The 16,629-nt window shown below is 43.8% G+C and overlaps 1 protein-coding gene across 8 annotated transcripts in view; it reads right to left on the bottom strand.

The window, feature by feature from the left end:
- Positions 1 to 16,629, bottom strand: part of FAM13A (family with sequence similarity 13 member A) — a 305,696-nt gene that overhangs the window by 77,607 nt on the left and 211,460 nt on the right. Inside the window, exon 1 of one of the 8 annotated variants that reach the window (XM_073590280.1) lies at positions 11,781 to 11,917. The exons of 6 other annotated variants lie outside the window; for them this stretch is intronic. Coding sequence is in view for 1 of the 2 variants with exons in the window: in XM_073590264.1 (XP_073446365.1) it covers positions 11,552 to 11,580 (29 nt within the window). In the remaining variant the exon portion in view is untranslated. One more of the 8 variants, XM_073590264.1, reaches the window with a different exon arrangement.

Raw genomic sequence — 16,629 nt, 5'->3', positions numbered from 1 at the left:
AAAGAACAATATGTTGAGATATTTTTCATTGCTTCAAGTGGAACGTTTTAATTTGGACAAGGTGAGGTGAGGATAAAAGGAGGGTTTGTTTAAATTGCAGAATCTTCTCAAATGGGTACAGTTATCCGCTATACTAGCTATCATTATTTATGAAAGGTCACTGGAGAACTGCTCTGGATTTGTGGTTACATGAATGTGATTGGTTAGGTTTTTAGGCTAAATATATTGAGTAGTTGTGACAGTGAAAAGCCATGCGGCCAGGCAGGATAAGTGCCCCGGTTAGGCTGGGGCATAGGAAACAATCGCTTCCTGTGTTCACCGGGACTTTGTAGCGGTCAGGATACTTGGTGGCAATGGAGAAAGGGCCGTGTTTATTAGGTCATGGGGTGGAAAAGTGTTTCATGGAAAGAAAGCAAAGGGGGTAATGATGGAATAAAAAAAAAAAAAAAAAAAGGGTCGAGGTCATTGTGTCGGGAAGAGAGGCTTCATAAATAGGTGTCTTAATAAGACGGCAGCCCACGGGTAAGAGAGGGTTTTAGGGACGGTTTTCAGGATTCCTCTTATTGACGTTAAAATTCGGTTGTCTACCGAAACTTGAAGTGGTCTTTGCTTTCTAAACAATTATATAAAGATTTGGCTTTGGCTAAAAGGGCTGGACTGTTTAAATAGGCTCCCCTTCAATAATTTGAGAGTTTCATTGATTTGTGTGGTGGTAAATGGAGGGGCCTAGTACATTCTAAGAAATTCATCACAATTCTTTAACTAAAGGTCATCGGTAACTGACTGCATCTACCCTCAGTTGGGTTTGGTGTTGTACACTTCTTTTGTTGCTGCTATGGATTGGGTACGGTCGTGTTGAAAGGGAACTGGGCCAAAACGGATAGTATGCATTTGTTGGGCTGTTTTTGGGGATTGGGTCTCTTTGTTGATCATTGTCTACTCATGGGGTGTCCCCTTTCATGTTCATATTCTTGTGACGCTTGGTTTGTTTTGGAATGGTCGCTTACAGAGATGTTCGCTTTCAATTCCTGTATTCATTAATTGGATGAATTTTTGGTCACTGGTTTGGTGCAGGATCCTGATTGTTCATTCTATTAGGGACAATGGAGAGCATGGCCTGGAAGTTTTGGTCCCTTTAGCGGCCCAAAATACGGTGGATCCTGTGACAGTATTGAGTTTTCTTGGGTATCAAATTGATACAATTTGCGTTGGACGGCAGGTCACCGGTTAAAATGATGGTTGACATGAAAGCTGAAGCGAGTCGGGTTAGTGATTTGTAGATGGTGACGTTGCGTGAGGTTCAATCTCTACTGGACAAGCTAATTTTGCCTGTAAGTTTATGCCGTTGGGCAAAGCGTTCTGCCGTCGGCTATCTATGGCGACAGTGTCTACACATCTGTTTGCCTCAAAAGAGAGTTGTATAATAGCAGGTCCATTTGGATTGCACTGGTGGATTTAGGTCCCTTTGTTGGCTTGATGGATCAGCATGGTTACGGTTTGGACATTTCAGTTTGTGTGTTTGGTAGAGTCAGGGCAAAAGGTTTGGTTTAGTAATGGTCTGGCGTATAATCGGGTTTAGTGTCAGGTATTCCCAATCATTGTGGAATTATCATTGTAGGTTAATAGAGTTCTTTTCAGGGTGGAAGATTCGGTTTTGTTTCGATTTCAAAGGTTTGGGAGGAGAGGCCCCTAAAATTTCTTATCTCCTCCCGAGCGGCCGTTGGCCAGGGTGTTAAAGCATTTGGTTTGGCTGGGCCTAATTTGACTTGTGGTTATCAGCTGAGGTTGGGCGTGGCGTGAGTTACCCTATTCTTGAAGCTTTTTCTGGTCCACAGTGGGAGCGAGTTTAACAAGGTGGATGTGTCCGGTGGAGTTTTGGAACTTTCCATCGGGCAGTAATGGCAGTAAGGGATTTATTGTCTAGGTCTTTAATGTATGTGGACATAATAATATGTTTAGGCATGTGGTAATTGGGAGGATTGGAGGTCGGCACTGGACAAAGGGCTGGAGGTGGAGAGCAATTCGGTGTTATTGGTTGGGTATAGTCGGGAGAAGAGTTGGTCTGTTCCTAAATTGAATAAATTAACGTCGGATATAGCTTTTGAATTTTAAGTTCAGGGGTATTTAGGATTCAGCAAAAATCCTTCTAGTCTGAGGGTATGGGACGAGAGTTGACGGGTGTCTTATCATGTATTTGCTGATTTTGGCAATCAGCTAGTGGATGTCTGTTCCTCTTCACGGGAGTTACCTCCTTTTCAGGGCACTTTCCCGGCAACCTTATTTTGGGTTTTTCTTTTCAATTGAGGGAGTTAGTCAGTCCTTCTAGATTTCGGGAAGGAGAGCTGCGGAAATGAGATGCTAACGGGTTTGAAAACAGGGGGACGACATTTATCCGTACTTCCAAAATGGATGTCGAAGGCAAAGGTTGCAAAATAATGTTGTTTAAAGTGGTTGGTTCTCCTTATATGTCTAGTGGATTAATAGGAAGAGTTCTTTCTGTGTATAATTGGCACGTTGGGTGCCCTGTTATTGGTACATAAAAAACAGTTTGTTTCTGTCACATTTTCAAAACAGATGTCGTAGGCAAAGGTTGCAAGGTAAGGTTGTTTGATGTGGTTAGTTCTCCTTATATGTTAAGTAGATTTATATGAAGAGTTATTTCTGTGGATAATGGGCGTGTTGGGTGCCCTGTTATTGATACTTAAGGACGGTTATTTTCTGTCACATTTTCAATTTGAGGCAATAAAAAGAGGTGTTTGGACTAGGAAGTTATCCTTTCTGAGGATTACAATGGGCATTAACTTCGGATGGGAACAGCCATAGAGACAGTCAGGAGAGGCTTATGCTAGGAAGTGACGAAGAGGATCGGTCGTTGGGAGTCTGTGAGGTTCCAATAGTATGTTGGTCCAGCGCTGATTTTGTTTAAGTATGGATAAATGCGCTGGTGGATTATGGGACGTTTATTTGTCTTCTGGGCAGCATTAAGGGCAGTGGTCTGCCTAGATAGGTGGCAGCTGGGGTGCCAAGGAATCTGGCTGTCTCACAGTGGATTAGAAGGTGGTTTGGAAACAGTTACGCTCCGAATTTCAAAGATTTGTTTGCTTGGGCCCAAGCTTCAGACGTACTGGCAATACATCTGGGAAAGATTGGTTTTTGGAAAAGGTCCTACAGGGACGTGATTAAGAACATGAAGTTTGATATGTTGCAGCTATGGCTATGTCTCCTAGGTTTTGGTGGTAGGGTATGATATCGCTTTCGAAAAGGTGTGGCATGGAGCGAGGTCTGTTCAGTGAGTGAACAAAGCTGGGATTAAGGTGAATAAAGCAGTGTCCCGTCTTTCATGGCAAGGAATGGGGAGGTTGTGGTGCTCCACACGGATTTGGAATTTGAGATCCGCCTAAACAGGGCCGGTTTCAATACGTGGCGTTTGATGGCACCAGAGGGCATTAAAAAGAGGCTCGGAAGTGTGGAGGGACATAAATGTTTGAGGGATCAGAGCATTTATGTTGGTGGCATGGGGGGGAAGGTCCTCGAAGTTGATGGTGCTGGTAAATAGCGGTTAAGGGGGGAAGATCTCAAGAGGTCCTGGACTCCCCCCTGGGTGGATTCAAGTGGACGGGTAATTGAATTATCCCGCGGAAGGGATTAAAGTGGAGCCATGCTTAATGGTAATGGAAACTGGCCAGGTGAGATGATATGTGTCTCTGAGCTGGTGCTTAGCGGCTAGAGGCAAGACTCGACCTGGGGACCAAGTTGGGAATATCAAATCTGAGTTTTATGGTTTGGGGCTTCGAGGACCACCCCTTCTGGGACGTTGCGATTAAAATGTTATGTTATATGTTTAATAAAAGGCTGCTGTGGCCAATTTATCCAAATATCTCTGGAGTGTTTATTTTGTTGGTATATGAATCAATGGGGTTGAGTAGCCAATAAGTGTTTTAAATAGCTAGGTAAGGAAACTCACATGAATCACGAATACCATTTGTCATGTATGTTTAACAAAACAGTGGCCAGAAACCAATGAAATATGTATACTGGTCACACACATATGGAGAGAGCGACCAGTCTAGGAGAGCTTGGGCAGAAGTCATTCTATTTTCATGTTTCTCATGTATGTTTTCTCTGAAACACCAGAGTGAAATATACATAACTGTAATAATTAAGCCGGTCTCTGATTCATCAGTACTTGTCGGATAAAAATAAATGCCCATCCTTCAACAAGCTGGAATAGTGTCAATGTACTTGGCCTTGTTTCAGCTTTTTGCTGGAGGGCAGGAACACATTGTACGTTCTCCACCCACGCCATTTATCCATAACCTTTTCTTTTCCCAGACAAACACTAGTTCCTAGGTCAGTGAAAGATCTGGGCTTCTTTGGAATACTTTCCTAGACTAAGGAGGCACTGAAGACTTTCTAAGGTTAAATAACAAGCTGTAAAGAATCATTCACGGGCTGATTTGCTGCAGAAATTTCGGCGATTCTCCACTTCATGGCTTGCAGAAATCGGTGTTACCTCCCAAACCAAACTTTGTCAGTAAATGGAAAGGATCACGGTTGCAGAAATTTCTGCATCCAGTCTGCCATGTGATAATAAACTCTTAAGGCACATTCCCACAGGAAGAAGCAAACAGCACATTTTCTATAAAGGAAAAAAAATCACTGTGTACTACAGTTGCAGCGATATGTATATGATTTTAAGAAATGTCACGTGCACGCTACAGACAATATACACGGTGTAAATTGACCTGCTCTGTAGATTTGAAATCTGCAGCATAAATAAGCATTATTGCAAATTTAAAATGGAAATGTAGGGTGTGAGCTCCAATGGGGACAGTGAGGATGAGGTCTGGCAAGCGTTGCATTAAAAGAAACTGCCCCAGTTCTATGCTCTCATTAAAGGGAATCTGTCATCCCTTTTTTGAGATATCATATAATGATATCATTCAATTGTGTGTCACATAAGGATTCTCTTTTGCTTCCCCCTGACCCCACACCTTTCATGCATAAATACCTTTTTTATATTGGTTCAGATGTATTCAAACTGCCGCTCTCCGGTCCCCTGGGCGGGTTTATTCAACTGCCCCCCCCTGTCTTGCTCTACACAAGAAGAAATACGTAGAGCAAAACAGGGAGAGCGGAGCAGTTGAATAAGCCCCGCCCAGCGGACCGGACAGCGGCAGTTTACATACATCTGAACCTAAAAGGTATTTATGCATGAAAGGTGTGGGGTCAGGGGGAAGCAAAAGAGAATCCTTATGTGACACACAATTGAATGATATCATTATATGATATCTCAAAAAAGGGGTGACAGATTCCCTTTAAAGGGCATGTCACACTAAGCGATATCGCTAGCAATATCGCTATAACTTGTGACGTTATAGTGATATTGCTAGCGATATCGCTGTGTCTGATACTTACCTACGACCGGCTCCCCCGCTGGTTATCGCAGATCGCGCGAGAACGTCCTGGACCGTTTCTCGTCGTCTGCTTCCTGCTGTGACGACGAGGACGCAGGATCGCCTAGTGTGACAGGTAAGTAGCGATCCCCGTCCCCAGCGATGTCGCTGGTGAGATCTGCCTGTCTGGCAGCTCACTAGCGACCACTTAGCGATGTACCAGCAATCCTGACCGCGTCATATCGCTGGTCGGGATCGCTGGTACATCGCTAAGTGTGACAGTACCTTAAGAGTCAGGAGACTCAACCAGCAGTGCTGTGATGTCGTCCTATGTACTGATCCCATGAAATGGACGATCCTAATCCCGGCCCTGCAGATATGGGGAGTTGCAATGTCTTGTGGAGAAAATGAGCACAATGCATGGCAATGCCTGCTAGAGGCAGTAACCGCAAACACCTTCCACAAATGATAATTTATATTCTTATAGGGCTAACATCTTCTGGAGCACTTCATGGACGCATACAAGGGTTGGACATTTTTATTATTATTAAAGGGGTTTTTTTTCAATTCAGAAAACCCTTGCCCCTTAGCCCCCCCAAGAGAAAAAAAAAAAAAAAAAAAAGCACACAGCACTTCACTTGCCCTTTCCACATCTCATCTAGCACTGTTCATTTGCGGATGCTTCTGGTGCCTGTAAGGGTATGTGCATACGTTGCGGATACCTGTGTGGATTTTTCCGCGCTGAATCTGCTGAATCCGCAGGTAAAATGATCTGCGGATTCATTGCGGCTTTCACCTGTGTTTTTACACCTGCATATTCCTATAATGGAAGAGATGCAAAAACGCTGCGGAATCCGCACAAAGAATTGACATGCTGTAGATTCAAATCCGCTGCGTTTCTGCGTGGAATTTTCCGCAGCATGTGCACAGCGTTTTTTAAATTCCATTGGATAAAACGGTACAGTACACTGAAGGAGAATCTGCTGCGGATCCGCAGGGCCAAATCCGCAACGTGTGCACATACCCTTATTGTCTATAGCAATGGCATCCTGTCGAGAGGATGCAGCCGAACACTGAGAGGCCCTGCCCAAGCTGCTACAATCAAGGATTGGCTGCAGCACTGTCAAAACCCAGAGCGGCAGTGGAGACTCTGTGCTTCCCCTTTCCAGGTAAATTACTAATACATTTAAATCACCTCATCTATAGTGCACTGATTACTAATGGGTATAAAATTAACTATATGAAGTTACTTGCCTATACTTCTCATCATCCACTGATATAGATCATATTACCTACTTGTTATATTATCGGCATACTAGGTCTAGATACCTTACTATCCACTGTTGTACAAAGGCATTACCTGTTATATGAGCAAAGATAAGTAACCTCTAATGCATAAAGAGCAAATATATTTACTGGACATTCTTGCACTTTATTGATTTGTTCTCTGTCCCCTGGTCATGGTCTTAATCTCCCTTTGTGGTTAACTGTTGTGCATCTTATTTTTGTTGACTTTGGATATAGATTGCCATTTTTTTGGCAAAAGGACCATATTCAGTACAGTCATTCATGTAGGCGTAGAACTGCTAGATGATCGAGTCTGCCTAGAGATAGAAACTAAAGAAGGATGTGAGATTACACTACAGTGGCTAGCCATGATATGTGATGATAATCATAAACACAAGGAATGTGGCATGGCTGATTTTACAAATAAGTACTTAATACTACACAGAAGATAATGCATAATACGAGGCTTAGTGCGTATGAGGAAAGTAATTTAGACTGAGTCAATGACAAGATTACCGTCTTGAGCTATCCATTTTATGAGACAATGTTATGTACAAAAGGTGTCTGCAGCTACGAGAAATGACCATCTCCATTACACGTTCACTGAACTCTATTTCTATGAGGTTTTAGTCATTCACTGAAATTAATATTAGCAAGATCTGAATTAAACAAGGGTGATGAAGAGAGATGAACTAAAAGGTCAAAGAGAACCCAATAGCAAACATTGGTATAAGATCCACATCTAAGTCTACTACATCAAAAAATAATGAGCTACAATGGGTAACGCTTGGGCTCTACTTCATGCCACCCTAAAAAACTGCCATCGGCAAGGCAGGAAATTGGGGCAAGGAGGGAGTGGCCAAGCTAAACATGGCTCCCAAACAGAAAGAATCCCCTGCCTTCTCCAACAATGATCTGGATAGACAGTGAAGCATGAAGGAGTAGGCATTTCTCCATTTACTTTTGACAGATACATTCTTTTATATTATTAGCTGTTTATCAGAGGGATCTGTAGGCAGTGGTAATACAGCTTGGGTCGGAAGCCATGTATTTAGAGGTAGGGACACATTCTAATTTTGTTAGGTCAGGAATGTCTCTCCCAAAGTAAACTTAGCACTAAATAAATGGCTCCTTGCACAGACTCATAGTATGGCAGATAAGAAAGCAGTCCAGTTGTATAATAAAATCATAGTCAAGTCTTGGGTAATTTTCAGCAGACCAATCCACACTCCGCATGTTGTCACCTTTCATTATTGCTGCAGGAAATGTAGGCCTTGCAGATGAATGATGACAGCATCGGAGAAGCCTTGGTACGATTACATAATTCAGTTATGTAAGCATATCATCTTCTGTCTGTCCACAGAAACTTCAAATGTCTGATTTCCAGTCTCGGTGCAGAAATGTGGACACTGCACACACCACGTTTCCACTGTATAATGTCCAGTAAGGACAGATGATCGATGGGGACAGCAAACTGGTTAGCACAACACCGATGAAAACAAAGAAAAAATAGAAACTTGATTTCCTCCAACATAATAAGTAAATCACTTTTTGAGCCCACTCTAAATTATGTTTTCGCATTCAAACTCCTTCTTTACAACATATGTTACCTGAGGCAAAGATTTTACTGAACACTGGAAGGAGATGCACAATGTCAGCTGTCAGATTACTAAAACAAGCAGCATAGCCTCCGTCTACTACACTATGAATGGAAAAGGTCACGCAGCACATCCACCCCTTGTAGGAATGACCACTAAGCCCTGCTCTTCTGCAATGCTCATGTCAGACAGACCACCACTCTTCTCTGAGCCAGCAGTGACACACGCTGGGTGTTGCTAGTGGCGGTGCCCAGGGCCAAATAAGTGGTCTGGCTGATGAGCCAAGCAGGGAGACAGGTTTGGCAGCCAACTCTTTCCCTCAGCCCCTGTAGACTTCTTGGACACTACTCTGGTGAGCTTTATACATTGCCATCATCTTGTGTTCTGACCATTCTCACAACATAACCCTGGATATGGCCATTATTGCGCCAACACTTGGATTTTCAGACCCCTCTTTGCCTTTTGATTTTGATAGGCCTCTTTAACTCTGACCCAGACAGAATCTGATTTCCTCCTAGTCATGGCCAATCTTTGGTTCTTCCCCAATTTTATTTTAATCTGCAGACACAACATGGCAAAATCCGGATCCTTTTTTAATTAAAGGGGAAAAAAAAACAAGGGTGAGGTCTTAAATAGGGAAAACTGCTCTATAAAGGCTAACATATCAGGGATTTCTGCTGGTTGTTCTGAAAGGGATTTAATTTTTTTTTTTTTTAGCAATAATAACATTTTATTAAAGTATTTGTGATAAATCCTTATTGAAAGGAATGATATTTGGTCTAATTGTAAATTGCAGAATTAATCTCATTCAGATCATGTCAATTTGTTGTCTGAATCCATCATTTACTGTTGAATCAAATATCAGGGTATCAGCAGAAATCTTCGGTTCTGACCACTTTCAGGCCAACGTGTACGGGAACCTATAATTGGCCTTCTGTAATTGAATTTTATTCAGTTTAATAGATGCCATATCTGGCAGATAAATAGATTTTCGAAAATTAGAATTCAAAGCTATTAATTTAAGTTGACTTGCTAAAAGTTTTCAAATGTAGTAGAGGGCTTCATCAGGATGCAGAGGTTGCCCCTTTTTTTGGAGGGAGGGGCACAGAGGTAATGGAGGAGGACATGAATCCAAGAAAAAAAAATAACAGTGTAAACAACACAAAATCGATAGTTGGAATAAAACAATTTAGAAAATTATTCAAAATAGTGCTACATGGATTTTGTATGTTGGTTCAGATTATCAGCCCTGGGTACGTGGACACAAATGTAACATGAAAGAAGATTGCATATTAATGCCTGAAATGTCCTATAAAGTCAGGGTGGACCCCAAGAGGCTAGAAGATACTCTATAAATGTTCATCGCAAGCGCTCAAGTGGATGACAATCTGTGTCAGCTTTCTGCCAACTGCTGCCCTAGCATTTAGCATCACCTAGTTATCAGAAACGCTGTCTCTTATTGTATAGCATCAAATGCTATAGTGACAATACTAATCAGAGTAATGCAAAACCAAAACTCTCACTTATTAGCACGGAATGGAAAGGACCAATGACGTCAGGGATTTTTCTCGTATGCAAAAAAATAAGAGGATTTTTATCAGTGTTTTGGAGCAGATTTTCATCAGGGTCTGGTCAGTTTCTGCAATCAGTGTTTCATCAGTTTGTTGAATGCAATAAAATTGTTTCTAGAGGTTCTCCAATCAGTGAAAATAATAAAGCACACAGATTGCTTCAACATGGCCAATTTTTTCAAGGACCGAGTGACTTGCATTGGCGAGTTTGACATGCGACTCTGATCAAAATCTGACAGGTCTCGGTGTTTTGGTGAGGACTAGTGATGAGCGAGCGTGCTTGGATAAGGTGTTATCTGAGCATGCTCAGGTGCTAACCGAGTGCCTTCGGAGTGCTCGAATACTATGAGTCCCCACGGCTGCACGTCAATACATGCAGGGATTGTCTGTTTGTTACGCAGCATGCGAACATATTAACGCCTTATCTGAGCATGGTAGCTCATCACTAGTGGGGGACCAATTGGTTTACATGAATATAGAGACATGAAACAGCCTCACAGTCTATAATGGGTACAAGTTCTAAAGCAAAAACCAACATGGATAGAACTCGTATGTGAAGAACTGAGATTTGAATGAGGCCTATACACACGGTAGTCTCCAGGATCATCACTAACGTAAACTGGCAAAATGATCAGAACCCACATACCCATAATCTGAATTATGTAAGGTGAATAGCACTTATCTATTTTACTACAAATCTGTCCATTTTCACTCTAGTAAAATAAATCGGTGTTTATATGCTCAGCAACAACCGCCGTCCTATAACGAAATACTGGGAGTGTAAATCCCTACTTGCAAAGAAGCAGTCCCTAACCTATCCTGCTTTTCCACTCTCTGACCTGTGTACACAATACTGTGCATGTAATAGTTCCCCCCCCCCCCCCCCCAATCAACCCCCCTACACAAAAATCCCCCCTACTGTCATCAACTCTTACACTGTATAGGAATCACAGTGGGGAAAAAGCAATGGTTTATGCTCTGACCTCCCGATCGCTGCACTGTATGATCTTCCTAGACATATTTTTGTTTTGCTGTATGACAGGAAGTAGACAAGATGAGAAGCGATCCAGCAACTGTAAGGCAGTGGCACTGCGGAGTGCCTCCAGTGCAGCCCCCGCACCTGCCTGCGGTATACCACTGCATCAATCTGCTGCATACAGGGCGACATGGAGGGATTCCTACTGGCTAAAAACAATATCAATTATACATTAAACTTGGATGTTTATAGAATTAGATCTCTGATTAAATAAAATACTGCTAAACAAATCAGTAATATATAGATTTAACTTTGATATAAATATACGGCTCAGGGTGTGAAAAGTACAGGAATTAACACTTCCATCACTCTATTATGGTGCCAGGGTTCTGCATACTAGTCCCTGACATGATGTGCACAGACGCCTAGATCAAATGCAGAGTCGCCATCTGCTCCCCACAATTCTTGCAGCAGAATTCATTCTCGGCACTAAAAGGCACGCGTGTGCGATAAAAGCAAAATACGACAATAAATAACAACAGCTCGTCTCAGAAAACAAAAACAGGAGCCTAGTCCTCTCGGATGCAATGAATTCCATATAGCACAAGAAGCCATAGTGAGAAATGTGCACAATACTATATATGTACAGTATAATAATAATATGTATTCAAATAAAGAGGAGAGCCAGGTAAAGCTGGAGGCGAGAAGGCAGAGAACGCATACCTTTGTAGAGACATTAGTTCACAGGCCATCCCAGTGAGGAGCCAGTGCTCTGTAGGCTGTCTCCCCTTGCCTGCCTGCAGTGACTGCTGCCTGCCTGCCTGCTAACCAGCCCAGACACCGCCTTCTCCTTGTTCCACTGAGAACAGGGCGGAACAGGAATATGTGCATGGAGGAAAGGAGGGATGAGGAGGTTTTGTCATAAAGTCAAACTTCTTTCTGAGGAGAGCACCTCTTATCTGCTGGATTTCTGCGCCCTGTCCCCCTCCTTCTGCGGCTTGCAGTCAATCAGGAAATGTAGCTGCCAGGAGGCTTTGCTGTGCTCACCCACCAGCCTTCATTGTAACCAGACTCCCATCAGCAAATACACAGCCAGGGCTGTCAGTCAGCCGAGCAGCACCAATGGCTGCTGCTCACACTCAGCCTCATGAATGGGAAGTGCCCAGCAACAGTACAGTCATGATCAGCCAGCTCACTAGGCCTCGTTTCCCCCCCTTGTACTGCAGCGTTCCTCCAGGCACGTCATGTACAGCCCCAAAAGGCACACACTCCTATTTCCCCTCCGCTCAACCGCAGGAAATCTCATTTTTCTATGAATGCCTTACCATTCAAAAGAAAAGTACCGCATAAAAGATTACTACTGCTCACTATAAAGTCATGTTCACATGTGGCAGAAAATTTCAGGTTACAATTCAGAGCAGATTTTGTTGCATATTTCACCCTACTCCATTTACGAAGCACTAAATAAGGAGCCATCCTCATTGAAAATCCACACAAGAATGACTTATTTTTTAGCACTGTGAAAATGAGTTCTTGAAAAATTTAGCTGTGGATATTGTAATGTGGAATCTGTAGCACGAATCTGCACTGTGTGAGCTCGGCCTAAAATTTAGTGCATGGGGCCACAGGGCGGATTTTCTGCCCAGACTTTGTCCAGTTAGGCCCCTTTCAAACATCAGTTTTTTGCCATCAGTCACAATCCGTCGTTTTTTTTTAAAAAAAAACCAGATCTGGCGTCTGATGCCGGCTGGATCCGCTTTTTACTCATTGACTTGTATTAGCGATGGATTGCAAAGGATGGCCTCACGTTTCGTCCGTCGTTCGCCAGATCCGTCAGAAATTCTTTGTCCGGCAGCCAGACACGAAGCACAGAGCAACTTTTTTTTGTGTCCGTCGAAAAATCGCTGTCCGACAAATGATGGAATCTGGTGACGGATTCCATTTTTTAAACTGAGCATGCTCCGAAACTGTGTGCGGGCTATGTATGCAGGTCTGTGCGGGAGTCTGTGCGGGGGGTATGCATGCCTGTGCGGGGGTAGGGGGGTCTGTGCGGGGGTATGTGGGAGTCTGTGCGGGGGTCTACAGATCTGTGCGGGAGTCTGTGCAGGGGTCTGTGTGTTTTTGTGTGCGTTTGTGGATGCAGGCCATGTGTATTACCCCCTTCCCAGGCTACAAATATCGGACCCCGGCCGTCGGCTTTCCCCCTCTAGCGCAGAAAATTGCGCGGGAGCCCACTCCATTTTTTTTTCCCGTTTAAAAAAAAACAAACAAATATATGGCTAAACATCTATAGATACATCTATGGATATATCTATAGATTTATCTATGGATATAGATATATCTATGTATTCTATGTATCTATCTATAGATCTGTCTGTCTCTGGCTGTTTTTAAAAACATTTTTTCCACGGATCCGCTAGTCAGATCCGTAAAAAAAAACCGGATCCGTCGCATCAGTTTTTCACAATATGCGACGGATCCGTCGATCGACGGATTGTGACTGACGCCAAAAACTGATATGCGAAAGTAGCCTAAATCAACAACACAAAATCCAGAATAAAGTCTACACCTACAAGATTTGTCTTTTTTGCTCGTACCCTCAAGAACGCACTTATGATGCTCCCATCAAGTAAAAGGACACATTACCAAGCAATAAAGATGGAAATCGGCACTGCACTGCATTTTTGCCTGACCGCATTACCAATATAAAGCATAAAGATTGTCAGCTGCTAAAATGACCCTTTGTTTTACACAGGATTTTATGGACAGTGTGTCACAAAGTGTCGCCAAGGAGTTAATTACACCAGTGGGAAAACGAAACCTCACAAAGGCGCTGATTCATCATTTACATTTATTTAAGCTATTTTTCTTTGTCACTTTTACAAATTATTCAAAATGGCACGCAGGCGGGTTGATAAATTTTAAATTTTTGAAAAATAAAGCTGCTAATTCTTTGTCTTCACTTACCGTACTTGTAATTCTTTACAGCAACAAGTCACACAATTCTTTAAAAATGTTGCACATTAGCCTTCAACTGCGCAAAAATAAAATAACGCATTTTGTTCTCCACTAGGGTGCAGGAGTACAATTGCGCCAAAATTCAGCGACTTCTGGAAGAATCGGAAATGATGAATTAGGCTAAAACTTATGTTTAGCATCCGATTTTTGCAGATACATTGCAAGTCTTTGACATATGAAACTGTAACTGTATTTGGTCTTCAAAATTTTAATAACTGATAAATAAACAAATGCCGTATGGATGACAATTGAGATGAAAGTCATCCGTTTTATTTCTGGGTGAAAACTTAAGGTGATTTTTTTATTCGCACATGTTAACTTAGCATTAGAACCAATTTTACTCCAATAAAAAAGGGGCAATGACAATGATGAATTGGAGCCAAAATGCTTTTGGGGATTTTCTTTTATGCTGTGGATTTGAGGCCTAGTTTTGTCTTATTCCTTACACACCTCTAAAGATTTACCTACATCTTATCTTGTTAAGGCAGAGGCGTATCCAGGGGGGGGGGGGCAGCTGGGGCATTTGCTAGGAACATTAAAGGGGATGCCAAGGTTTGTGCTGAGTCTGCAGTCATTCTATGTGACTGCAGACTTCTGAATTCTCACAGTGCTCACTGAACGCTGTCAGGATTCTCTCGTGCCGGTAATTTACATACATGCGGTCACATGCTGACTAGACATGTGTGGCCTCACTCAATGAAAATGAACTGAGCGAGGCCGGGCACGTCTAGTCGGAATGTGGCCAGTATATAAAATCACATACATGTGCTGATATATGACCGTGTACTCTTGCCACCGGTACGGGAGAATCCTAAAAGTGTGTAGTGCATTCGTTGTGAGAATTCAGAAGCTGCAATGTCAGGATTCAGCTCTGCAGGTTCCAGTAGTCATCACATAGACACTTCACTCATATGAGACTTTCATACTTATGGTCCTGTGACAACGAGCTTCTTTTCCTGCTTCTCTCAGTTTTTCACTGAACATTAGGAAGAGCAGCTTGTGGGTACAGGACTAAGTGTGCAAATCGCATGTGGGGGGGGGGGCCCCGGACCGAATTCTTGCCCCGGGTGCCATAAAGCCTAGATACACCTCTGTGTTAAGGGCTTGGTGGCACATCTGTATTTTTGGTCTGAGTGCTGTCTGTGAAAAAAATGGACAGCACTCAGACCAATGTTATTCAATAGGTCGATCCAGATGACTGACGTTTTTCTCTGACCGAATCTGTGTGTAACAACAAGAGTATCATGTACTAGTTTATTCCATGTGTCAGATGAGACTCATCCATTCAAATCTATGGATGCGCAAACAAATCGGATGCCATACAGAACACAGTACAGCAATTGATTTTTACAGATAAGTTACAATTCTGTAACATGGGAAACTCTAATTGGTCCTGGAAATGATTAATAGCTGCTGTTGTAAAAAAACGGATTATAGATGGACAGCACATAGATAACAAGTGAGAACAAAATCATCCGAGTTTTCTAGATGAAGCTCTGAACGATTTTTTTATACACTCGTGTGAACCTACTGTCACGGACACCGCCGGAACTCACCGGCACGTCCCCCGCTCACCGGCGCATCCCTGCTGCTGCTCACTTCGGGTTTCGGCGAGTTGGTTCTCTGCGCATACGCGCTAGCACTCTCTCCCCGCAAGGGTCCTTGGGAGCTCTGACCCGGTGGCTCCACCCCCAACATGGCTGCGCCCACCGGTTATTTTTTTTCGGCGTCTGCTAAGGTAAGACGCCTGAATATCTTAGCGGTTTAGCGCTAGCGTCTTTGCGCCTGGCGTCTACCCACAACTAAGGCCCCTAACCTTTTGCCTGTCAGCTCTGTCTCAGCCATGCCTGTCAGCTCTGTGTCTCAGCCATGCCTGTCAGCTGTGTGTCTCAGCCATGCCTGTCAGCTCTGTGTCTCAGCCGTGCCTGTCAGCTCTGTGTCTCAGCCGTGCCTGTCAGCTCTGTGTCTCAGCCGTGCCTGTCAGCCATGCCTGTCAGATCTGTGTCTCAGCCGTGCCTGTCAGCTATGTGTCTCAGCCGTGCCTGTCAGCTCTGTGTCTCAGCCGTGCCTGTGAGCTCTGTGTCTCAGCCGTGCCTGTGAGCTCTGTGTCTCAGCCGTGCCTGTCAGCTCTGTGTCCCAGTTGTGCCTGCCCGTGCCTGTCAGTCCTGTGTCCCTGCCCTGCCTGCCTGTCCACCTTGGGTCTCAGCCATGTTCATCTGCGCTCCTGTATCTTCTGTGGTGGGTCCACATCTCCGGTACGTCATATAGCTTCCTCCTTATTTTGCCCCTCTTTTTCCCTTACAGCTCAAAGCCCCCACCAGTCCTGGTTTCTCTGGTTCCGTTGACCCCTGTACCTCCCGTTTCAGTGTACTGTCTCCGGTCCTGCTTTCCTGTTCTCCCTCAGCCCTGCCCTGAGTCACCCCTTTGACTCTGGCTGTTGTGGTTCCACCTCCCTTGGGCCTGCTCCTAACACTCCCTGTATATGGGGTGGTCTTCACCTGGTCCGCTCGCCCTTGGGGGCTCTGGAACCACGACCCAGAGGGTCCACTCTCGGGTTTTTCTCTAACAAACCCTATCTTTAACAGTATAATCAGGTCATGGACCCTGCTGGAGCTTCGGTCGGCCAGAAGGAGCTAGTATATTTGCGGGAGAATCAGACACGTATTATGTCGTTCATGAAGTCTATGGACTCTCGACTCTCCGCGCTACAAACCACTGATCCAGGGAACGCTTCTCAGCTTGCTGGCCTGCAACAAGAATTGACCCAGCAGCGAGACACCCAG

The sequence above is a fragment of the Dendrobates tinctorius genome, unplaced genomic scaffold, assembly GCF_039654945.1.
Source record: "Dendrobates tinctorius isolate UK_male_01 unplaced genomic scaffold, ASM3965494v1 ptg000011l, whole genome shotgun sequence".
NCBI lineage: Eukaryota > Metazoa > Chordata > Amphibia > Anura > Dendrobatidae > Dendrobates > Dendrobates tinctorius.
This window is presented reverse-complemented; position numbering and strand designations above follow the sequence as displayed.